The sequence below is a fragment of the Elephas maximus genome, chromosome 3 (genome assembly GCF_024166365.1).
Source record: "Elephas maximus indicus isolate mEleMax1 chromosome 3, mEleMax1 primary haplotype, whole genome shotgun sequence".
NCBI classification, from domain to species: Eukaryota; Metazoa; Chordata; class Mammalia; order Proboscidea; family Elephantidae; genus Elephas; species Elephas maximus.
In genome coordinates, this window is record NC_064821.1 from 2214455 (window position 1) to 2236614 (window position 22160).

The 22160-nt window shown below is 43.3% G+C and overlaps 1 protein-coding gene across 12 annotated transcripts in view; it reads left to right on the forward strand.

Moving 5' to 3' along the window:
* The window catches only part of LOC126071868 (zinc finger protein 345-like), a 245407-nt gene that overhangs the window by 24545 nt on the left and 198702 nt on the right, over window positions 1-22160 (forward strand). The window contains exons 2-4 of one of the 12 annotated variants that reach the window (XM_049876247.1): window positions 8046-8172; window positions 8684-9829; window positions 10202-12344. The exons of 8 other annotated variants lie outside the window; for them this stretch is intronic. In XM_049876247.1, the coding sequence (XP_049732204.1) occupies window positions 9726-9829; window positions 10202-12044 (1947 nt within the window). In that variant the 5' untranslated portion in view covers window positions 8046-8172; window positions 8684-9725 and the 3' untranslated portion in view covers window positions 12045-12344. Of the gene's footprint in view, window positions 1-8045; window positions 9830-10201; window positions 12345-22160 lie in introns of those variants that run through there. 3 more of the 12 variants (XM_049876245.1, XM_049876246.1, XM_049876242.1) reach the window with 3 other exon arrangements.

Consider the following 22160-nt stretch of genomic DNA (forward strand, 5'->3'; position numbering starts at 1 on the left):
TGTGGCCTGCACCACCTTTTATCCACAAGAGATAAACGGAAGCAAGCAGAGAGTTGGGGACCTCATACCACCAACAAAGCAGTGCCAGGAGCAGAGCATGTCCTTCGGACCCAGGGTCCCTGTGTAGAGAAGCTCCTAGTCCGAGGGAAGATTGCTGAGAAAACTGAGAGAGAAAAAAAACCTTCCCCTGGAGCTGACACCCTGAGTTTGGACTTTTAGCGTACTTTACTGTGAAGAAATAAATTTCTCTTGCTTAAAACCATCCACTTGTGGTATTTCTGTTATAGCAGCACTAGATGACTAAGACAGAATTTGGTACCGAGAGTGGGGTGTTGCTCTAACAGATACCTAAAATGTGGAAGTGGTTTTGAAACTGTGAGCGGATAGAAGACTCAGAAAGAAGCGAGAAGAACTGTTAATACTGAAGAAGGTGCAGGTAGTGTGAAAGAGCAACAGAGGACCGACAGCAGCAGTTAAGTGGCAGCAGCAGAACCAGGACACCAGTGCCAGACAGCGCTGGAGCCGACCCACAGAGTGGGAGAGCCAAGTGCCTGTGCGCAGGAGGCTTTCTGGTAGAGTGGGGTACCTCTGGGCCCTTATTGGTGGAGCTAGGCTTGCTGACCCACAGATCAAGACAGCTGAGTGCCTGTGCGCTGGGGCTTCCTGGAGGAGGGTGCCTCCAGGCACTTATCGTTGGAGCTACAGAGCTTTGGAACACTTGCCCCAGCAGGGCAAATGCAGACATGAGGCCCGAGGAGCCAAGAGGCCAAGAAACCAGGAAACAGAAGCTGAAGACACAAGGAATACAAGACGGTGAGCTGCCTCAGCCTCAAAAGGTGTGGCCATGACCTCAGAGGTTTCAAAGGGAGGAGCCATGGCCTCTGGTGTTTCTAAGGGTGGAGTTGCCATTTAGATGGACTTGGAGAATGTTGTGCCTAAAGCTGAGGGAGCAGAGTTGCTGACCCAGTGGGCCAGGAAGGCGGAGCAGAAGCCCAGGGCCGAAGGGCCTGCATTCAGAATCTGAACTGTGTAGTCAATACCCAGAGTCTGGAGGGCCGGGCCATTGTGTAAATAGTCTCAGAGTACAGGGGAGTATTTTCAAAGCCTTGAGGGCTAATGTAATGAATTCTGCTGGCTTGCGGTTATTCCTTCTTTTCCTCCAACTTCTCGTATTTGTAATGGAAATGTCTGGCTTTTGCCTGTTCTGCCATTGCACCTTTGGAAGCAGATAACTCATATTCTAGATTTCACAGAAGAAGAGGGATTTTTGGATTTTGGATTTGGAGTTAAGACTTTTGCAGTGATATGCTATGGTGAATATGTTTTGCATGTTGCAAGGATGTGATTTTTGGGGACCCAAAGGGTGGAATGTCATGGATTGAATTACATACTCCCAAAAATGTGTGTATCAATTTGTCAGGGCCATGATTCCTAGTATTGTGTGGTTGTCCTCCATTTTGTGATTGTAATTTTATGTTAAAGAGGATTAGGGTGGGATTGTAACACCCTTACTAAGGTCACATCCCTGATCCAATGTAAAGGGAGTTTCCCTGCTGTATGGCCTGTACCACCTTTTATCTAACAAGAGATGAAACGTACGCAAGCAGAGAGTCAGGGGGCCTCATACCACTAAGAAAGCATGCCGGGAGCTGAGCGCTTCCTTTGGACCCAGGATTCCTGCATGGAGAAGCTCCTAGTGCAGGGGAAAATTGATGAAAACGCCTTCCCCTGGAACTGACACCCTGAATTTGGACTTTTAGCCTACTTTACTGTGAAGAAATAAATTTCTCTTTGTTAAAGCCATCCATTTGTATTTCTGTTATAGCAGCACTGGATGACTAAGAAAAGGTGTCATGGATTGAATTACGTCCACCCAAAAATCTGTATCAACTTGGTTAGGCCATGTGTGGTTGTCCTCCATTTTGTGATTGTAATTTTATGTTAAGAGATTACCCTGGGATTGTAACACCACCCTAAGGTCCCCTCCCTGATCCAAGGTAAAGGGAGTTTCCGTGGGTGCGGCCTGCACCACCTGCTGTCTTTCAGAGATAAAATGAAAGGGAAGCAAGCAGAAAGTTGGGGACCTCATACCACCAAAAAAGCAGCACCAGGAGCAGAGCGTGTCCTTTGAACCCAGGGTACCTGTGCCCGAGAAGCTCCTCGACCATGGGAAGATTGCGGACAAGGATCTTCCTCCAGGTCTGACAGAGAGAGAAAGCCTCCGCCCGGAGTTGACGCCTTGAATTTGGAATTTTAGTCTACTTAAATTTCTCTTTGTTAAAGCCATCCACTTGTGGTATTTGTTTTATGGCAGCACTAGATGACTAAAACACAAGGCGTGAATTTTCTTTTCAGGTCTTTCAGCTTGGGAAATGCTGAGCGTGTTCTTCCCTTTTGGTTTTCTAACTCCAGGTCTTTGCACATGGCATTATAATACTTTGTCTTCTCGAGCTACCCTTTGAAATCTTTTGTTCAACTCTTCTGCTTCATCATTTTTTCCTTTCTCTTTAGCTACTTAATATTCAAGAGCAAGTTTCAGAGTCTCTTCTGACATCCATTTTGGTCTTTTCTGTTTTTCTTGTCCTTTTGATGACCTCTTACTTTTTTTGTGTATGATTTCTTTGATGTCATTCCACAACTCGGCTGGTCTTTGGTTAGTGTTCAGCGCATCATATCTGTTCTTGATATGGTCTCTAAATTCAGGTGGGATGTACTCAAGGCTGTACTTTGGCTCTGGTCAACTTGTTCTAATTTTCTTTAGGTTCACCTTGGACTTGCATATGAGCAATTGATGGTCTGTTCAGCACTTGGCCCCTGGCCTTGTTGTTACTGGTGATATTGAGCTTTTCTGTTGTCTCTTTCCACAGATGTAGTCAATTTAAGTTGTCATTCCCAGTTTAAGCTGTCATTCCCAGCATAGTAGACCACATTTTTGTCTGATTTAAAATGGCCAATACAAGTCCATTTCAGCTCACTAATGCCTAGAATATTGATCTTTATGCATTCCATTTCATTTTTGACAATTCCGAAGTTTCCTAGATTCATACTTCTTACATTCCACTTTCCTGTTGTTAATGGATGTTTGCAGCTGCTTATTCTCATTTTGAGTCGTGCCACATCAGCAAGTGAAGAAGTACACTACCAGGTCTTTCTTCCTAGTCTTAGTGTGGAATCTTCAATTAAACCTGTCTGCCATGGGTGACCCTGCTGTTATTTGAATACCAGTGGTATAGCTTTCAGCATGACAGAAACATGCAATCCCCCATGGTATGACAAATGGACAGATGTGTCTACTATTCTGGGAATGACAACTTGAAGAGGAATGGCATTGCATTCATCTTCAAAAAGAACATTTCAAAATCTATCCTGAAGTACAACGCTGTCAGTGATAATGTTCATATGCCTACAAGGGAGATAACTTATTTCAACTATTATTCAAATTTATGCACCAACCATTGAGTCCAAAGATGAAGATATTGAAGATTTTTACAAATTCCTGCATTCTGAAATTGATCAAACATGCAATCAAGATGTATTGATTATTACTGGTGATTGGAATGTGAAAGTGAAAACAAAGAAGAATCAGTAGTTGGCAAATATGGCCTTGGTGATAGAAATGATGGTGGAGATCGAGTGATAGAATTTTGCGTTATCAATGACGTCTTCATTTCAAATTCTTTTTTTCAGCAACATAAACAGCAACTATAGATGTGGACCTCACCAGATGAAATACACACAGGAGTCAAATTGATTATATCTGTGAAAAGAGGTGATGGAAAAGCTCAATATCATCAGTCATTACAAGGCCAGGGACTGACTGCGGAATAGACTGTCAATTGCCCATATGCAAATTTAAGTTGAAGCTGAAAAAATCAGAACAAGTCCACGAGAGCCAAAGTACAACCTTGCATATATCCCACGTGAATTTAGGGACCATCTCAAGAATAGATTTGACATATTGAATGCTAATGACCGAAGACCAGCCGAGTTGTGGAATGACATCAAGAACATCATATGTGAAGAAAGGAAGAGATCATTAAAAAGACAGGAAAGAAAGAAAAGACTGAAATGAATGTCAGAAGAAACTGTGAAACTTGCTCTTGAATGTTGTGTAGCTAAAGCAAATGCAAGAAATGATGAAGTAAAAGAGCTGAACAGAAGATTTCAAAGGGCGCCTTGAGAAGACAAAGTATTTTAGTGACATTTGTGAAGACTTGGAGACAGAAACCAAAAGGAAAGATTACTCTCAGCATTTCTCAGGCTGAAAGAACTGAAGAGAAAGTTCAAGCTCAAGTTGCAATATTGAAGGATTCAGTGGGCAAAACACTGAATGACGCAGGACACATCATAAGAGCACAGAAGGAATGCATAGAGTCACCTTACCAAAAAGAATTGGTTGACATTCTACCATTTCATGAGATAGCATATAATCAAGAATTGATGGTACTAAAGGAAGAGTTCAAGCTGCACTAAAGATATTGGCAGAAAACAAGGCTCCAGGAATTGACAGAATACCAGTTGAGGTGTTCCAACAAATGGATACAGTTCTGGAAGTGCACACTCGTCTATCCCAAGAAATCTGGAAGACAGGTACCTGGACACCCGACTGGAAGATATTAATATTTACACCCATTCCAAAGGAAGATGATCCAACAATGCGAAAATTATCAGCAATGTCATTATTAACATGTGCTAATAAATTTTGCTGAAGATTATTCAAAAATGGCTCAGCAGTATACAGACAGGGAACTGCCAGAAATTCAAGCCAGATTCAGTTGTGGAGTCCAGATTCATCCATGTTTTGAGATGTTTTGCAGATTCATCATTGACAGATACCTGAAGAAATGCTCATTATTATTAGCCATTAGAGAAATGCAGATCAAAACTACAATGAGATACCATCTCACCCCAACAAGGCTGGCAATCATCCAAAAAACACTAAATAATAAATGTTGGAGAGAGGTTGTAGAGAGACTGGAACACTTACACACTGCTGGTGGGAATGTAAAATGGTACAACTACTTTGGAAATCGATTTGGTGCTTCCTTAAAAAGCTAGAAATAGAAGTACCATATGATCCAGTGACCACACTCCTTGAAATATATCCTAAAGAAAGAAGAGCCATCACACGAATAGATATATGTGCACCCATATTCATAGCAGCACTGTTCACAATACCAACAAGATGGAAACAACTAGGTGCCCATCAACGGACAAATGGATAAACAAGTTATGGTATATTCACACAATGGAGCACCACACAACGATAAAGAACAATGATGAAGCTGCAAAACATCTAACATGGATGACTGTGGAAGGCATTATGCTGAGTGAAATTAGTCACAAAAGGACAAATGTTGTAGAGACCACTATTATAAGAACTCAAGAAAAAGTTTAAACACAGAAGAAAACATTCTTTTGTGGTTACCGCAGGGAGGGAGAGGGGTATTCACTAGATAGTAGATAAGAATTATCTCAGGTGAAGGAAAGGACAACAGACAATACAGAGGAAGTCGGCACAACTGGACTAAACCAAAAGCTAAGAAGTTTCCTGAATACAGCGAAACACTTCGAGCGACAGAGTAGCAGGGGCAGGGGTCTGGGGACCATGGTTTCAGGAGACATCTAGGTCAATTGGCATAACAAAGTTTATTAAGAAAATGTTCTGCATCCCATTTTGGTGCATGGCGACTGGGTCCTTAAAAGCTAGCAAGTGGTCATCTAATATACATGAATTGGTCCAACCCACCTGGAGCAAAGGAGAATTAAGAAAACCAAAGACATGAGGAAATTATTAGCCCAAGAGACAGAAAGGGCCACATAAACCAGCGACTCCATTGGCCTGAAACCAAAAGAACTAGATGGTACCTGGATACCACCAATGACTGCCCTGACTGGGAACACGACAGAGAGGCCCTGATGGAGCAGGAGAAAATTGGGGTGCAGAACTCAAATTCTAATAAAAAGACCAGACTTAATTATCTGACTGAAACTGCAGGAACCATGGAAGACATGGCCCCTGGACTCTCTGTTAGCCCACAACTGAAACCATTCCCATAGCCAACTCTTCAGACAAAGATTAGACTGGATTATAAGACAAAAAAAAATGATACTTGTGAAGACAGTACTTCTTAGCTCAAGTAGATACCTGACACTAAGTGGGCAGCTCCTGTCTGGAGGTTAGATGCGAAGGCAGAAAGGGACAGGAGCTGGTTGAATGTACATGGGAAATCCAGGGTGGAAAGGAGGAGTGTGCTGTCACATTATAGGGAGAGCAACTAGGGTAACGTAACAGTATGTATAAATTTTTGTATGAGAAACTAACTTGAACTGTAAACTTTCATTTAAAGCACAAAAAAAAAAAAAAGAAATTGTTGTGGAATGAGGTGTATCATTGCTGATGTCAGATGGATCCTGGCTGAAAGCAGAGAATGCCAGAAAGATGTTTACTTGTGTTTTATGGACTATGCTAAGGCATTCGACTGTACAGATCATAACAAATTATGGATAACATTTTGAAGAGTGAGAATTGCAGAACACTTAATTGTGCTCATGAGGAACCTGTATATAGACCAAGAGTCAGTCATTTGAACAGAACAAAGGGATACTGCATGGTTTAAAGTCAGGAAAGGTGTGTGTCATGGTTGTATCCTTTCATCATACTTAGTTTGTATGCTGAGCACAGAATCCCGAGAAGCTTGACTCTGTGAGGGAGAACTGGAATCAGGATTGGAAGAAGGGTCATTACAAACCTGCGATGCTCAGATGACACAACCTTGCTTGTTGAATGCGAAGAGGAATTGAAGCACTTACTGACGATGATTATAGACCACGGCCTTCAGTATGGATTACACCTCAGCATAAAACAGAAATCCTCACAACTGGACCAAGAAGCAACATCATCATAAACGGAGAAAAGATTGAAGTTGTCAGAGATTTCATTTTACCTGGACCCACAATCAGTGCCCACGGAAACAGCAGTCACGAATTTAGACCGTGCGTTGCATCGGGCAAATCTGCAGCAAAAGACCACTTCAAAGTGTTAAAAGGCAAAGTTGTCACCATGAAGACTAAGGTGCTCCTGACCGAAGCCCTGTTGTTTTCAGTTGCCTCATATGCATGGGAAAGCTGGGCAATGAATTAGGAAGACCCAAGAAGAATTGATGCTTTTGAATTGGCAAAGAATATTGAATATACCATGGACTGCCAAAAGAACAAACAAATCTGTCTTGGAAGAAGTACAGCCAGAATGCTTCTTAGAAGCAACATGACAAAACTACGTCTCACACACGTGGGACATGTTATCAGGTGGAATCAGTCCCTGGAGAAGGGTGTCATGCTTGGTAATATAAAGGTTCAGCAAAAAAGAGGAAAACCCTCAACAAGATGGATAGACACATTGGCTGCAACATTGGGCGTAAATATAACAATTGCTAGGATAGCACAGGACCAGGCAGTGTTTCGCTCTGTTGTACATTGGTTGGTATAAGTTGGAACCGACTCAAAGGCAGCTAACAATAAGAACAACAGAGCCTTGGGATACCAGCCTGTTTGTGCAGGCATTTGGTCCTCCTTTGGCTGTGTGCAACAAAATAAAAACTGCCATTCTTCATTGTTTCCCAGTTGTTAATACCTCATTGTGACTTCAGCCAGTTCTTTATATTTTGTTGAGCGGTACAGTGAGTTTTATGGAAGAAGGTGAAATTGTTCAGAAGAAAGTGGTGATCTGAATTAGAGCATTTCTCTACTTTCTGGTATATTTTCTAGCTGTTCTAAATCATAAGGAGAGGAATAAGACTGCAGTTGGTCACAGTCAAACTGTGGAGAGATTCAGTGTTGGAAGTCTGTGAGACAGGATGCAATCAGTGAGGAAGTGAATGTAGTTAGTGAAGGGATGAGGCTGATGACTGTACCCTAGAGAGACAGTACTTGTGTGAAATCCCTATGAATTCTCAGATCTCCAGGATTGTCCACCTCACCCTTCATTCTTGTACACATTGTAGTACATGGTACGCTGCTGATCCAGAATGTGTGGGATATTTTAGGGCTCCGTGGTCATTGAGGATGTGGCTGTGGTCTTTAGCCAAGAAGAGTGGGCTTTGCTGAATCTTGCTCAGAGGAAACTCTACAGAGATGTGATGCTGGAAACATTCAGAAACCTGGCCTCAGTAGGTAAGAATGGCATAATTTTTTTTCAAATTCCTTTAGTGAACAAAAATATTTTACTCATCCACTTTGCTCCAGTATGTGGGCTGAGGAATGGGAATAAATTGTTACAAACACACACACACACACACACACACACACGGTCCCTTGATCTGTGGAGCTCACACATCCATGATCATAACACTACATGTATTAAAGTGAGTTTTCATTTCTCTTGTGATTAAAAGCCCCAAGGCTCTTTAAGTGTTGTAAATGTAAACATTGGATTCAGGGGTCACTTTGTGGCACTGAGAGATTTATAGTTTGGGACCTTTTAGAGAGTTTTCCTGTGTTTATTACAAGTTTGACATGATTGCTTTGCTGCAGATAAAATCACACCTCTCCATCTCCAGAGACTCTAAAGAGTAAGATACTGGCTTAGTGTCAACGAACTGTTCATCCCTCTTCACTGTCTCCCCTCATGATACACATTTCTCCGTGATCACCATGTCAGCCGTACACATTTGTTTTCCTGCAGAAGCAAGGAAAGATCTGAGGACAGGAGAGAGAAAACTCCTTCAGGGCCACTGTGTTGGGGAGAACCGGAAAAGCAAGAATTTTTGAAGGAGCAGCCCTGCATGGAGGGAATTACATTTGAATCAGTCAGCTATAAAAAGTCTATTTTGGGTTGAGTACATAACTTCACAGATACATGAGCTTACTTTTCTGACTTTAGCAATTCTCTCACACCTGTGGTCATGTAGATCCTTTTCCTCTTTTAGTGTTACACGTGTATTGTGTCCAGAATCTTTCTACTTAGCTCTCCTGATTATACCTATTTATTTTATCATCACTGTCAATCCTCATGGGTGTATTTCCTAGTAAACTGCTTTTTAACCATTGTAAAAGTGCTGAAACAGCAAAATGTGGCTGTCATGGATTGAATTGTGTCCCCCCAAAATAACTGTCAACTTGGCTAGGTCACGATTCCCTTGTATTAATGTCTACCATTTTACATCCTGGTGTGATTTCCCTATGTGTTGTAAATCTTGTCACTATGATGAAATAAGACAGATTAGTGGCAGTTAAACTGATGAGATATAAAAGATTAATAGCGTCTTAAGCTAATCTCTTTGAGATATGAAGAGACAAGTGAGCGGAGAGACAGGGGGCCCTCCTACCACCAAGAAAGAGCGCTGGGAGCAGAGCATGTCCTTTGGACCTGAAGTTCCTGTGCCGAGATGCTCCCAGACCAAGGAAAGGCTGATTAAAGGACCTTCCTGCAGAGCTGACAGACAGTGAAAGCCTTCCCTTGGAGCCGGTGCCCTGAATTTGGGCTTCTAGCCTCCTGGACTGTGAGAGAATTAACTTCTCTTTGTTAAAGCCGTCCATTTGTGGTATTTCTGTTATAGCAGTACTAGATGACTAACACAGTGATGTAAGTCTTTCTTTGTTCACAGCAGCCTTTTTCTCCTAATCATTTGTTTCTTTTTTGTTTCATATGGTAAACCTTAACTTGAATTATTGAGTTAGTCTCTCGAAACCTTAATGATGGAGAGAAGTTATCCATTGAACATATAATGGTACAATTCATGAAGAATAACAGCTGGTCCTCCATGTTAGGAGAAATCTCCAAATCGCGTGGCAATAAAGATCAGCGTAAAAACCAGAGGAGACATTTGAGGTGAGTGTCATTCATGCAAGAGAAAACAGTGCCTAATGAGAAAGTCCTAATGTGCCATGACATTAAAATACACACGCACACGCACACATATATTTAAATCTAGCTGTAAAATTGTGTGTTCAGAGAATTTTCACAGTGTAACATTTTTATAAATGTGAGTCAGATACTGAGTATTTGAAACATATTTCACTTGGACATCACCAGAAAGGCTCATATTAGAAAAACAATGACAGTAATGGTAGTATTTCTGATAGGTGATTTAGCCATGAAACTTAAGACAAGTTGGGAAAAAACCATTCACATTCACTGTGTGTTGTAATGGTGAAATGAGAGCAAATTTATTTCCAACAACATGTTGCCTATTTTTAACAGAAGTCATACAGTAGCAAATCTCTGTGAAAGTAATGAAGGCCATCAGTGTGGGAAAACCTTCAGCTGGATTCCAAATATCACTGTACTAAAAAGAAATTCTCCAGAAGTAAATCCTTTTGAATGCTATGAGTGTGAAAAAGCCTTCATGGATCACTCATCACAGAAGCATCCTACCAGATTTCATACTAGATGCAATACCTTTCAGTGTAAGGAATGTGGAACATCCTGCAGTTGTCCCTCTCACCTAAACACTCCTATGAGAATTCTTACTGGAAAGAAACCTCATAAATGTAAGGTATGTGGGAAGGACTGCATTTGTACCTCAATGCTTAAGAGTTCTGTGACAACACTCACTGGTGAGAAACACTATGAATATAACGAAGGTAGGAAACATTTCTGTAGTTTCTCATCCTTTTGGACACATTTGAGATGCCATAAGCATGAATGTAAAGAATGTTGCAAAACCTATGGTCATTCTTCATCCCTCATTTCAAATAAAAAATTTCATAACAGAGACATGCCTTATGAATGTAAGGAATGTGGGAAAGCCTTTAGTCAGTTCTCACACCTCACTGAACATATGGGAATTCACAGTGGAGAGCAACCTTATGAATGTAAGGAATATGGGAAAGCCCTCACTAAGCATATAAGTACTCAGGGTGAAGAGAGGCCTAATGAATATAAGGAATGTGTAAAAGCTTTTAGTGATTCCTCAGCCCTCACTAAACATATAAGAACTTGCAGTGGAGAGAGGCTTTATGAATGTAATCAATGTGGGAAAGGCTTTATTCATGCCTCATCCCTCACTACACATATAAGAACTCACAGTGGAGAGAGGCCTTATGAATGTAAAGAATGTGGGAAAGCCTTTAGTCGTTCCTCTTCCCTCACTGTACATATAAGAAATCACAATGGAGAGAAACCTTATGAATGTAAGGAATGTGGAAAAGCTTTTAGTCGTTCGTCACTCCTCAATTCACATATAAGAACTCACAGTGGAGAGAGGCCTTATGAATGTAAGGAATGTGGGAAGGCCTTTAGTCAGGTCTCACATCTCACTAAACATATAAGAACTCACAGTGGAGAGAGGCCTTATGAATGTAAGCAATGTGGGAAAGCCTTTAATTGTTCATCACACCTCAGTTCGCATATAAAAACTCACAATAGAGAGAGGCCTTATGAATGTAAGCAATGTGGAAAAGCCTTTAGTCAGTCATCACACCTCACTACACATATAATAACTCACAAAGGGCAGAAACCTTATGAATGTAAGGAATGTGGGAAAGCCTTTAGTCTGGCCTCATCACTCACTAGACACATAAGAACCCACAGTGGAGTGACACCTTATGAATGTAAGCATTGTGGGAAAGCCTTTAGTCAGTCATCACACCTCAGTACACATATAAGAACTCATAGTGGAGTGAGGCCTTATGAATGTAAGGAATGTGGGAAAGCCTTTAAACATACCTCGTCCCTCACTACCCATATAAGAACTCATAGTGGAGTAAGGCCTTATAAATGTAAGGAATGTGGGAAATCCTTTAGTTGTTACTCACATCTCACTTCACACACAAAAACTCACAGTGGAGAGAGGCCTTATAAATGTGAGGAATGTTGGAAAACCTTTAGTCAGACCTCATCCTTAACAAAACATGTAAGGACTCACAGTGGCGAGAAACCTTACGAATGTAAGGAATGTGGGAAAGCCTTTAGTTGTTCCTCATCCCTCACTACACATAAAAGAACGCACAGTGGAGAGAAACCTTATGAATGTAAGGAATGTGGGAAAGCCTTTAGTCAGAGTTCACACCTTACTTCACATATAAGAACTCACAGTGGATAGACTGTTCTATGTCAAAAGTGGGATGTGTCATTTTTACTGCTGTAATTTCAAACATCAAATTTCCCACAGTCTTCAATAAAAGAATAAAGTTTCTCAGTGAGTGAGAAAGCAATACAAACTCAAAGAAAGGGTATTAGAGCTGTTTTATGCCTTTGGGAGAAATAACAGTTTTATTGTAACTGCAGTCCTGTCATCATTAGCATTTCTTATTTTCTCAGTCCAAGCTAAATTTTACCTTTTTTAAAGTCTTCGACTTTTAGAAATAAGGCTGCAGGGAATAGCTTTGAGAAAATGTGGTTGTATATTTTTTAATGTTTTTATTGATGTTATTTTGCATACAATAAAATACAGTAATCTTGTATTTAGCTTGAGAGTGTTTTGTTTCCATACTTATTGCTTTTCTTTCATATTGTAAAGTTAACTATTTTACCCTGTAATTAGTTACTTTCTCTTAGGGTGAAACTTCGAGACTGTACAAATAGTCTGTTTTCCTTCATACTTTGGCCTACGAATTTTAGGATCCATTGATAATTATTACCTATGATTATTATTATTATGGTGTTTATGGTATTTTCTGTCCCAGTCATTTGTTCTATGTTTATTAATTGGAATTCTACAGGAAATAGCTTTTCTTTCTCTCCCCTTTATTTATTATATTGTCTGTAATCAGTCCTATAGGGTCGCTATGAGTCGGAATCGACCCGACGGCACTGGGTGGGGTTTTATAATACTATAGGTTAATGCATATTACTTTTTTTGTTTTCTTGCTCAGATTGCCCCAGAGTTCCCTTAAGTAGGTTCCTGTATTTTTGACATGTCCCCATTATAATTTGTACATTACTTTCTGCCAGTGTTTGAGGCTCATCTTGTCCTTTTCCGGCGTGAGCCCTGAAATCAGACTTTTCTCCAAGAAATGCTGGTTACTTTTATTAGAGAGTGATATTTAAAAACGAAGATCTGGGCATTAGATATGCTCGTTGCTACTGCGTCCTCAGTGTGGAAAGAGCTAGGAAATAATGTGTGTGAGTATATACATACAGAGACACATGTTTATACCTATTTCTGTATGTATATATATTTTAAAAACCATAAGATCATTCCCATATCTCTGGTTCCTTTCCGTCAACACAGGGTTCTTAGCCTGTCCCCTTACTTTATTATGTCACTCCTTTCTCTAATAGTAATACTGCTGGTTCTCATTATCCACAAGACATTATTTCCTGAATCTTAGAATATAATTGAAGTAGCTTCATAATTGCTAAATTGGTCTTTGTTTGAGGTTCTGGAGCTTCGAAGTGTAGCTAAGGTCAATGAGTGAGAGTGGGTAAGATCAGAGGGATCACCTGGTGCCCTGATGCTAACTTCGAGGCATAATTTAGCTTATTTTATCACGCAGGAGTGGCCAATAAAAGTCCAGAAGCAAGAGGCTTAAGGGAGCTTCCCAGTTGGTGAGAAACATCCATCCATATGTTGGGTAGCATGTCCTGGTGACATGGAAGCTCTGCACTGGAATCCTCCCAGACCTCATTCTATGCATCTCTTCATTTGTGTCCTTTTTGTTACGTTAAAGCTGTTATTGTAAGGATGGCCTTTTTGAGAACTCTCTGGGTCGTTCAAGTAAATTATTGAACCAGAAAGAGGCTCAGAAGTAAGGGGGCTGGGGATCTCTGATCTTGAGACTGGTATTCTAAGGGGCTGGGGAAACCCACAGACTTTTAGACAGCTGATCAGAAGTTGGTGTCTGCCCGTTTAGCAGTCTGAGGGACGCTGTCCTTTTAACTTGTGAGGTCTGGCCTAGCCGCAGGTGGCTAGAGTCAGGGAGACCTCTGCGTGGGTGGCAGGTGTCAGAACTAAACGAGGACAGGAATCTGAGATTTCCACATGATACAGTTGGCCTGTGAAGTGGGATTTCTTAGTCTCCTTGGCATGGATAGTAAGTACATGGAGTCGTTAAGCTCCATCTGACCGTAAAAATGATTTCTCGACTACTGTATTACGTTTGGTGGAATTTTAGTGAGATTTGGAAAATGAGTTAAATCAGACTGATGTCTGTATGCGTGACATCTGTACGTAGTAAGGACTTAATAAATAATTTTTAACAAATGAGTGAGTTAATCAATACATTTAGAGGCAATCAGGCAGGGACTTCCTCAATTTCCTGCATCTCCTTGCAAAAGTTTCTGCTCCCACACCCATCCACACCTCCATACTATCCATCTCAGTGGAAAATTTGGCCCTTTGCATCAGCTGTGGGCCCCCTCATTTCTTTTCTCAACCATCACACCATCAATCATTTATTTTATCTCTGGTGTCTTCAATATCTTCTATCTCCTGACTACTTGCCCTTGGTATCAAATCTCTCCAAACTTATTGAACCCTCCTCTAGCTGTGTTGCAGCTCTTTCACAATCTTTGTGTTTAAGCTTCTTTGAAAAGGTGCTGCAGTCACCCATGTTCTTGGCTTCAACCACCAACCCAATCAACTGCCACATGCCCACATTTCCAGCAGAGATCTTTCCCAGACTTAAGCCCCAAATATCCTATAATCACTACAATCAGTTCCAAAGAGTTTATCTTGTTGTAATTGTATCTTTAGCCACTTCATTACTGCCAGCAGAATGTTGGTTTTTCCATGCAGCATCGAATTATATCACTGTCCTGCTTAACATCTGTATCTCCACCTCACCTGTCTAAAATGTATTTTCCTCTCTGTTCTTTAGTTTTACATTAAGACTGCTCTGTGAGGTCACCACTTCTAGGAATCCTTCTATCATCACCCCAACTGCCCTTTCTCTGTACTGTCCTGGTACTCTTTCTTTGGCCCCTAGTATAGCCCTGATTGTGCTCTGTCTCGGAGCTTCTTGGTATAGAGCTTATGATTGTTTGTGTCTGCTGCTCTCTGTGCCTGCCACACAAAAAAATAAATAAATAAATAATTTTTTTTTTTTTTGCCACACAGTAGGCCCTCAAACACTTGAAGCAAAGAATGGATGGGTGAACTAATTACTTATGATACATCGATTCATCTTGTGTCACCATCACAAAGAAAAGAGCCCATCACAGAGCAGGCAGTCCTTCAGTAAATGCGGGATAGGTGAAATTAAAAAGGTAATGTTGAAATGGAATTTTCAGATGATTGGTATAAGTGGAATGAAAGAAGAGTGATCCTGCAGGTAACTGTCAGAGGTCTTTCTCAGAAACAGAATGTGTTTTCTTTTTTTCTTTCTTCCGTGAGGTCCCCCCATTTTCATCACAATTCCAGGTAAAGAGAATCCTAGGAATACAATGGTGGAAATGTTGGTGCTTGTTGTTGTTGTTGTTAGGTGCCATCGAGTTGGCTCCAACTCATAGCAACCCTATGCACAACAGAACGAAACACTGCCCGGTCCTGCGACACCCTTACAATTGTTGTTATGCTTGAGCCCATTGTTGCAGCCACTGTGTCAACCCACCTCATTGAGGGTCTTCCTGTTTTCCACTGACCCTCTACTTTGCCAAGCATGATGTCCTTCTCCAGGGACTGATCCCTCCTGACAACATGTCCAAAGTATGTAAGACGCAGTCTCGCCATCCTTGCCTCTAAGGAGCATTCTGGTTGTACTTCTTCCGGGAAAGATTTATTCGTTTTTCTGGCACTCCATGGTATACTCAACATTCTTCACCAACACCACAATTCAAAGGCATCAATTCTTCTTCGGTCTTCCTTATTCATTGTCCAGCTTTCACATGCATATGATGCAATTGAAAATACCATGGCTTGGGTCAGGTGCACCTTAGTCTTCAAGGTGACATCTTTGCTCTTCAACACTTTGAAGAGGTCCTTTGCAGCAGATTTGCCCAATGCAATGCGTCTTTTGATTTCTTGATTGCTGCTTCCATGGGTGTTGATTGTGGATCCAAGTAAAATGAAATCCTTGACAACTTCAATCTTTTCTCTGTTTATCATGATGTTGCTCATTGGTCCAGTTGTGAGAATTTTTGTTTTCTTTATGTTGAGGTGCAATCCGTACTGAAGGCTGTGGTCTTTGATCTTCATAAGAAAGTGCTTCAAGTCTCTTCACTTTCAGCAAGCAAGGTTGTGTCATCTGCATAACGCAGGTTGTTAATGAGTCTTCCTCCAATCCTGATGCCCCGTTCTTTTTCGTATAGTCCAGCTTCTTGGATTATTTGCTCAGCATACACATTGAATAGGTATGGTGAAAGAATACAACCCTGGCGTACACCTTTCCTGACTTTAAACCAATCAGTATCCGTTTGTTCTGTCTGAACAACTGCCTCTTGATCTATGTAAAGGTTCCTCACGAGCATGATTAAGTGTTCTGGAATTCCCATTCTTGGCAACGTTATTCATAATTTGTTATGATCCACACAGTCGAATGCCTTTGCATAGTCAATAAAACACAGGTAAACATGGTTCTGGTATTCTCTGCTTTCAGCCAGGATCCATCTGACATCAGCAATGGATATCCCTGGTTCCACGTCCTCTTCTGAAACTAGCCTGAATTTCTGGCAGTTCCCTGTTGATATACCACTGCAGCCGTTTTTGAATGATCTTCAGCAGAATTTTGCTTGCATGTGATATTAATGATATTGTTCTATAATTTTCCACATTTGGTTGGATCACCCTTCTTGGGAATAGGCATAAATATGGATCTCTTCCGGTCAGTTGGCCAGGAAGCTGTCTTCCACATTTCTTGGCATAGATGAGTGAGCACCTCCAGCACTGCATCCGTTTGTTGAAACACCTCAATTGATATTCCATCAATTCCTGGAGGCTTGTTGGTGCTTATCAGGGCTCAGTCTTGTCAAATGGCTGATTTTATTTTCTGTAAGCAAGTAATTGAAGATGGTAGGGTCTCTTGTTTTTGAATTTATATTAGCGCAGACTTATCTAGAAATCTCCCCCATCAAACCTATATCTGCCCACTACAGGTAAACATCTTTGTGGTATTCTCTGCTTTCAGCCAGGATCCATCTGATATCAACAATGATATTTCTAGTTCCACATCCTCTTCTGAATCCAGCCTGAGTTTCTGGCAGTCCCCTGTTGATGTACTGCTGCAGCTGCTTTTGAATGATCTTTAGCAAAATTTTACTTCTGTGTGATATAAGTAATATTGTTCGAGAATTTCTCCATTTGTGAAGTTCAACTACTGAGGCCGTCCTCAGGGGTCCAGGTCCATCCTGATCATGTTGGTGCCAGTTAGATGGGACTATACATATAACATGCTTATGGGCCACGAAGGGGATTGGACATTTTGCTAATAATACAGATAAGGTGCATGGCACCCTTGTGGGGATAGGGCCATGCAGATAAGGTGTACGGAACCCTGACAGGGGGACTGTTCAGTTTTGATATTCTGGTTGGCTTAAAATGAGCCCCTCCAAAGGTGGAAATGGGTGACTCACTAACACCAAGAAGAAGACAGGGGCAGAGTATGTCTTTTGAACCTGAGGTCCCTGTGTTGGGAATCTCCTAGACCCAGGAGACAGAGAGTTGCAGCATGGAAGAAAGGGAGAGATGGCCGTGAGAAGCAGCAGGAGAGAACGGTGGCAGCAGGACCAGAAGGTGGCATGGTGGGCTTCTGAGCCCACGGAGGGAGAGAGCTGAGTGCCTGCCAGTAGAAGGCTCCCTGGCAGAGTGGAATGCCTCTGGGCATTTGTCTATCAAGCCTGACTTGCTGACCCACGGAGCTAGAGAACTGAGTGTCTTCAGGCCGAGTTTTACTGGTAGAGTGGTGTGACTCTGGGCATTATCGGCAGAGCTAAAAGAACTTAAAGAACTTGGTTACGCTTGCCTAAGCAGGGCAGAGGCTGGGCCAGCCTGAGAGTCCAGAGGGCCCAAGAATCCTAACTGAAGAACTATGTCCTGAGTTTTCCTGATCAAGAACTGTAACCTGTTACTTCCCTAATAAACTCTGTATTTGTGAGTATTGTCTGTCAGTTCTGTGTGGCCATTGCAATGAATCATTGAACCCAGCAGAAAAGTAGACAGGGCCGTGGGAGGGACAGTTGGTGTCAGAACTGGTAAAGATGGTGGAGAGAGGTGGTATGTCCAACCTTTGCCTCGTAGGAATCAGCCTTGGGTGGCTGATGCTGATAATGATTGTTCTTCTCTCCTGTGAAGTTAGAGGAGGTCAGACGCCTCTGCCACATCATTTTTACACCAGGCCAGACGGAGAGTCCAGGGGCAGGTGACCTGGGTCCGGCCACAACCCGTATGGACCCACTTGTAGGATGAACCTTCCAAAAATGTTTCAGAGGGGAGCACAGGCCTGGACTGGCAGGAAAGGCCTGGCTGTGGTGAAACCATGTACTGGGTGGGTCTCCCCCCAATTTTCTAACTCTCTCCAGAAGAGAACCAGCCTGAACCAGCCAGTGAGGTTTGGGGAGGCTGTCCTGCCCAGGCCATGGCCCCAGGGTGGGTCATGGTCTTAGTAGGCACCTGCCGGAAACATTTTTAATTCCTCTTCTGGTGGTAGGATCCAGACTCAGTCAAAGAGAGAGGCCCAAGGGGGGCGCCCCAAGCAGTGCCTTTATTCCTCATGTGTTGGAAGGCCTTCTACTAGAAGTTTGCCAAGTCCCCATCCAGAATCTCGGATCAGTCTCAGTAGAACAGGGAAGTCCAGGTAGTCTGCCCTGGCCTAGCCTTGGTCCTGTGTGGGTCCTGTTTGATGGGTTCACCTCTTGAAAATATTTCCAAGTCTCCTTCTGAATGGGAGAACTGGGTAGCCATGGAGGAGGTGCAGGGAGATCGTGTCCCTAACTGGATCTAGTTGTAGGAGCCCCTAAACTATTTGTTAGTGCCCCTTCACTGGTGTGGACAGGCCAGGGCCAGCCAGGGAGGTCCAGGGCTGGTGGTCCAGTCTTAGAAGGCACCCACCAAAAACGTTTCTAATCTCCAGTGGTGTGGACCAGACTGGATGGGCTGGTGTGGCTTGGGGAGTGTGATCATGGCTTGACTGACTCCCTCTTGTACCCTGGTCATTGTATTCTTATTCTTTCACCCTGGGAGTTGACATCAGCCCAGGACAGCAGGGAACCTGGGCGTCTGGGCACCAGGCTGGTGTTGGTCCTGCTTGGGTGCCAGTCTTTAAGAGAGTTTGGGAAAAGATTTCTAAGTCCTTCTCACTAGGCTAGGACTGGTCCAGGCCAGAGCCAATGGTTGTGGAGGGTGCCTGGACCTGCCCATGGCCCTGTGTGGGACCAGATTGAGGATGTGGCTGCTGAATGTTTTCTAAATCCCCTATAGGGGGAGCAGACCCAAGCCGATCAAGGAGACCTGGAAAGGTGTCCCAGGTACACACAATGATACGCTTAGGGCCTGGGCATTGGATGCGCTCCCTGAAGACATCTCTGAGTTCCCCTGTGAAGGCCAAGACCAGCCTGGCCAGCCATGGAGGCCATGGTGCTGCTTAGGGCCTTGTCTCCGGAAGTGCACCCTGAGAAGGTGGGGAGTGGTCAGGGCCAGGAAGTGAGCCAAGAAAGGGCATCCTCGACACAGCCATGTTTCTGAGTTTGCATCGGTCGTCACACACACTTCTAGAAAAAGTTTCCCAGTCCCGTCTGAAGATGACCACAGGCCTGGGCTGAGTAGAAACACCTTAGGAGGACCCCCCAGACTGGCCACTACCTCTGTGGGGCCCAGTTGCTGCATGTAACCCCTACAAAATTTTCAATCTCCTGTTAGAGGAAAATATCAGTCCTAGTCATCCAGAGAGGCCCAGGGAGGGGGCTCTGGCCCCAGCCACCGTCCCATGTGGACCCCATTAGCCACATGTGTCTTCCCGAAATGTTTCTCAGTCCCTGTCTAGGGTGACAAGGGATGCCCTTAGAGGGCAATCTTGTGTGGGGCTTAAAACCATATGTGAGTCTCTAAATTGTTTTAAGTCCTCCTGAGGGGGAGACTGATCTGGGATGGCCAGGGAGGGCTGTGGAGGGCGCCCCCACCAGGCCAGTCTCACGTGGGGCCTGGTCATCAGGGGCATCTTCCAGAAATTATTTCTGTGTCCCTTTTGGCCGAGGCCAGAGACAGCCTAGACCAGCATGACACCCCCTACTGCTATGGGACAGTCAGTGCACTGTGCAGTGAGACAGGGACAAGGCTGTCCTCTGGGGTCCAGGTCTGTCCCAGTCATGCCAGTTGTCGGGCGTCACCTGGCAGCCACTTTTGTATTCCCAGAGCTCTGGTGGCCTCGTCGTGGGATGGGATTTGGCTGTGGAGACCAAATCAAGAGTTCCAGGAGGCCACCAGTGATCCAGCAGGGTAGTCCTGGCCACGACCTGCGCCAGTTAGAACGGATTCTCTTGAGAGGTCACTGTAGCTAGAGATGAGAGCAAGCACCTGGGAACTGAGTGGGCAGGATGATGGCCCAGAGGTTCCCACATGGAATCATTCTAATGGGGCCATGACAGGCCATGACTGGCCAGGAGCAGCTAGGGAGCCCGTGAGGGTGCCCCACACCCAGCCGGCACGAGTCTAGTCCCACATGGTGCACAGTTGCCAGGTTTGCTCTCTGAAAGTGTTTCCAAGGCCCCTTCTGAAGAGGGGAGCTTGTCCCAGGCTGCCAGGGAAAGTGAGCTAGGGGCACCCTGTGCCCAGCTGCAGTTCCCATAGGAGGCACCCCCCAAAACGTTCATTAAGTCCCCTTCCAGTGGTGGGGCCATTTGGGCCAAACAGGTCAGGGGTGGGCATCTTGGACCTGGCCATGGTCTCAGATAGCCTTGGCTGTCCAAAGCACCTGCTGGAAACAATTCCCATTCCCCTGAGGGTGGGGCTGGCCCTCACTGGTCAGGGACGTCCAAGTAGGTGCTCTGGGTCATGTTTCATTCAGTGTGGCTCTCACTGGTCAGGGACATCCGAGTGGGTGCTCTGGGTCGTGTTTCATTCAGTGTGGCTCTCACTGGTCAGGGACGTCAGAGTGGGTGCTCTGGGTCGTGTTTCATTCAGTGTGGACCTTCCACAGTGTTTTCTAAGCCCTCTTTGGGAGGTGAATCCTTAGTAGGCTGGACAGGGAGGCCTGCTGGTGAAGAATATTGAATATACCATGGACTGCCAAAAGAAAGAACAAATCTATCCTGGAAGACGTACAGCCAGAGTGTTCCTTAGTAGCAAGGATAGCGAGACTTCGTCTCACATACCTTGGATGTGTTATCAGCAGGGACCAGTCCCTGGAGAAGTACATCATGCTTGGTAAAGTAGAGGGTTAGCCACGAAGAGGAAGCCCCTCAACAAGATGGATTGACACAGCGGCTACAACAATGGGCTCAGGCATAAAAACTGTACAATGGTGAAAGATCGGGTAGTGTTTCGTTCTGTTGAACATGAGTTGGAAACAACTCAACAGCAACGACAACAACACAAACTTTAACAACAGCATAAAATGAAGGAATAGATGACGAAGTAAAATTGTGGTATATTCATGCATTGGAATAAAACACAACGACAAAAAAAAAGCAAAAACAAATTACTGCTATGTGTAACAACATAGATAGAATCTCACAGACATTATGTTGATTAGATGAAGTCAAACACAATACTTCATATATTATTATTCAGATTATATGAAGTCAAAGATTGGGCAAATCTTATCTCTGGCAACAACAGTCAGAACACTGGTTACTCTCAGGGTGAATATCATCTGGGAAAAGGGCACGAGGGATCTTATGTGCCTTAAAATCTGCCTAAGTTGACCTTAGAGGAGTTATATGAATGTATATCCTGATGTAAAAATTCATGGCGTTGTACAGTTAAAATTTGTACACATTATGCACTTTATTACATGCACGTATATATGAGAAAAAAGTACAGACTGCTTATAATTATCATTTTTAAAGGGACTTCACCTTTTACCTACTGGCCCTCAGAACACCTGGTACCTTTCTGCCTCTCACCCTGGAACACTCTTCTCCTGAGGGTCCTCAGCACTTGGAGAGGTCAGGCTGGGTTAGCGCACTCTGCATCCCGCTCCTAGGGAAAGAGACGTGATATGCAAGAGACGACAAACCATGAAACAGAAGCCAAATTAGAGACTTGAACAATAATAAAGATGAGGAAGTATTTATGAGAAGCAAAGAAAGTATTCCTCTAAAGAACGTGGTACATTTTTTTTTCAAA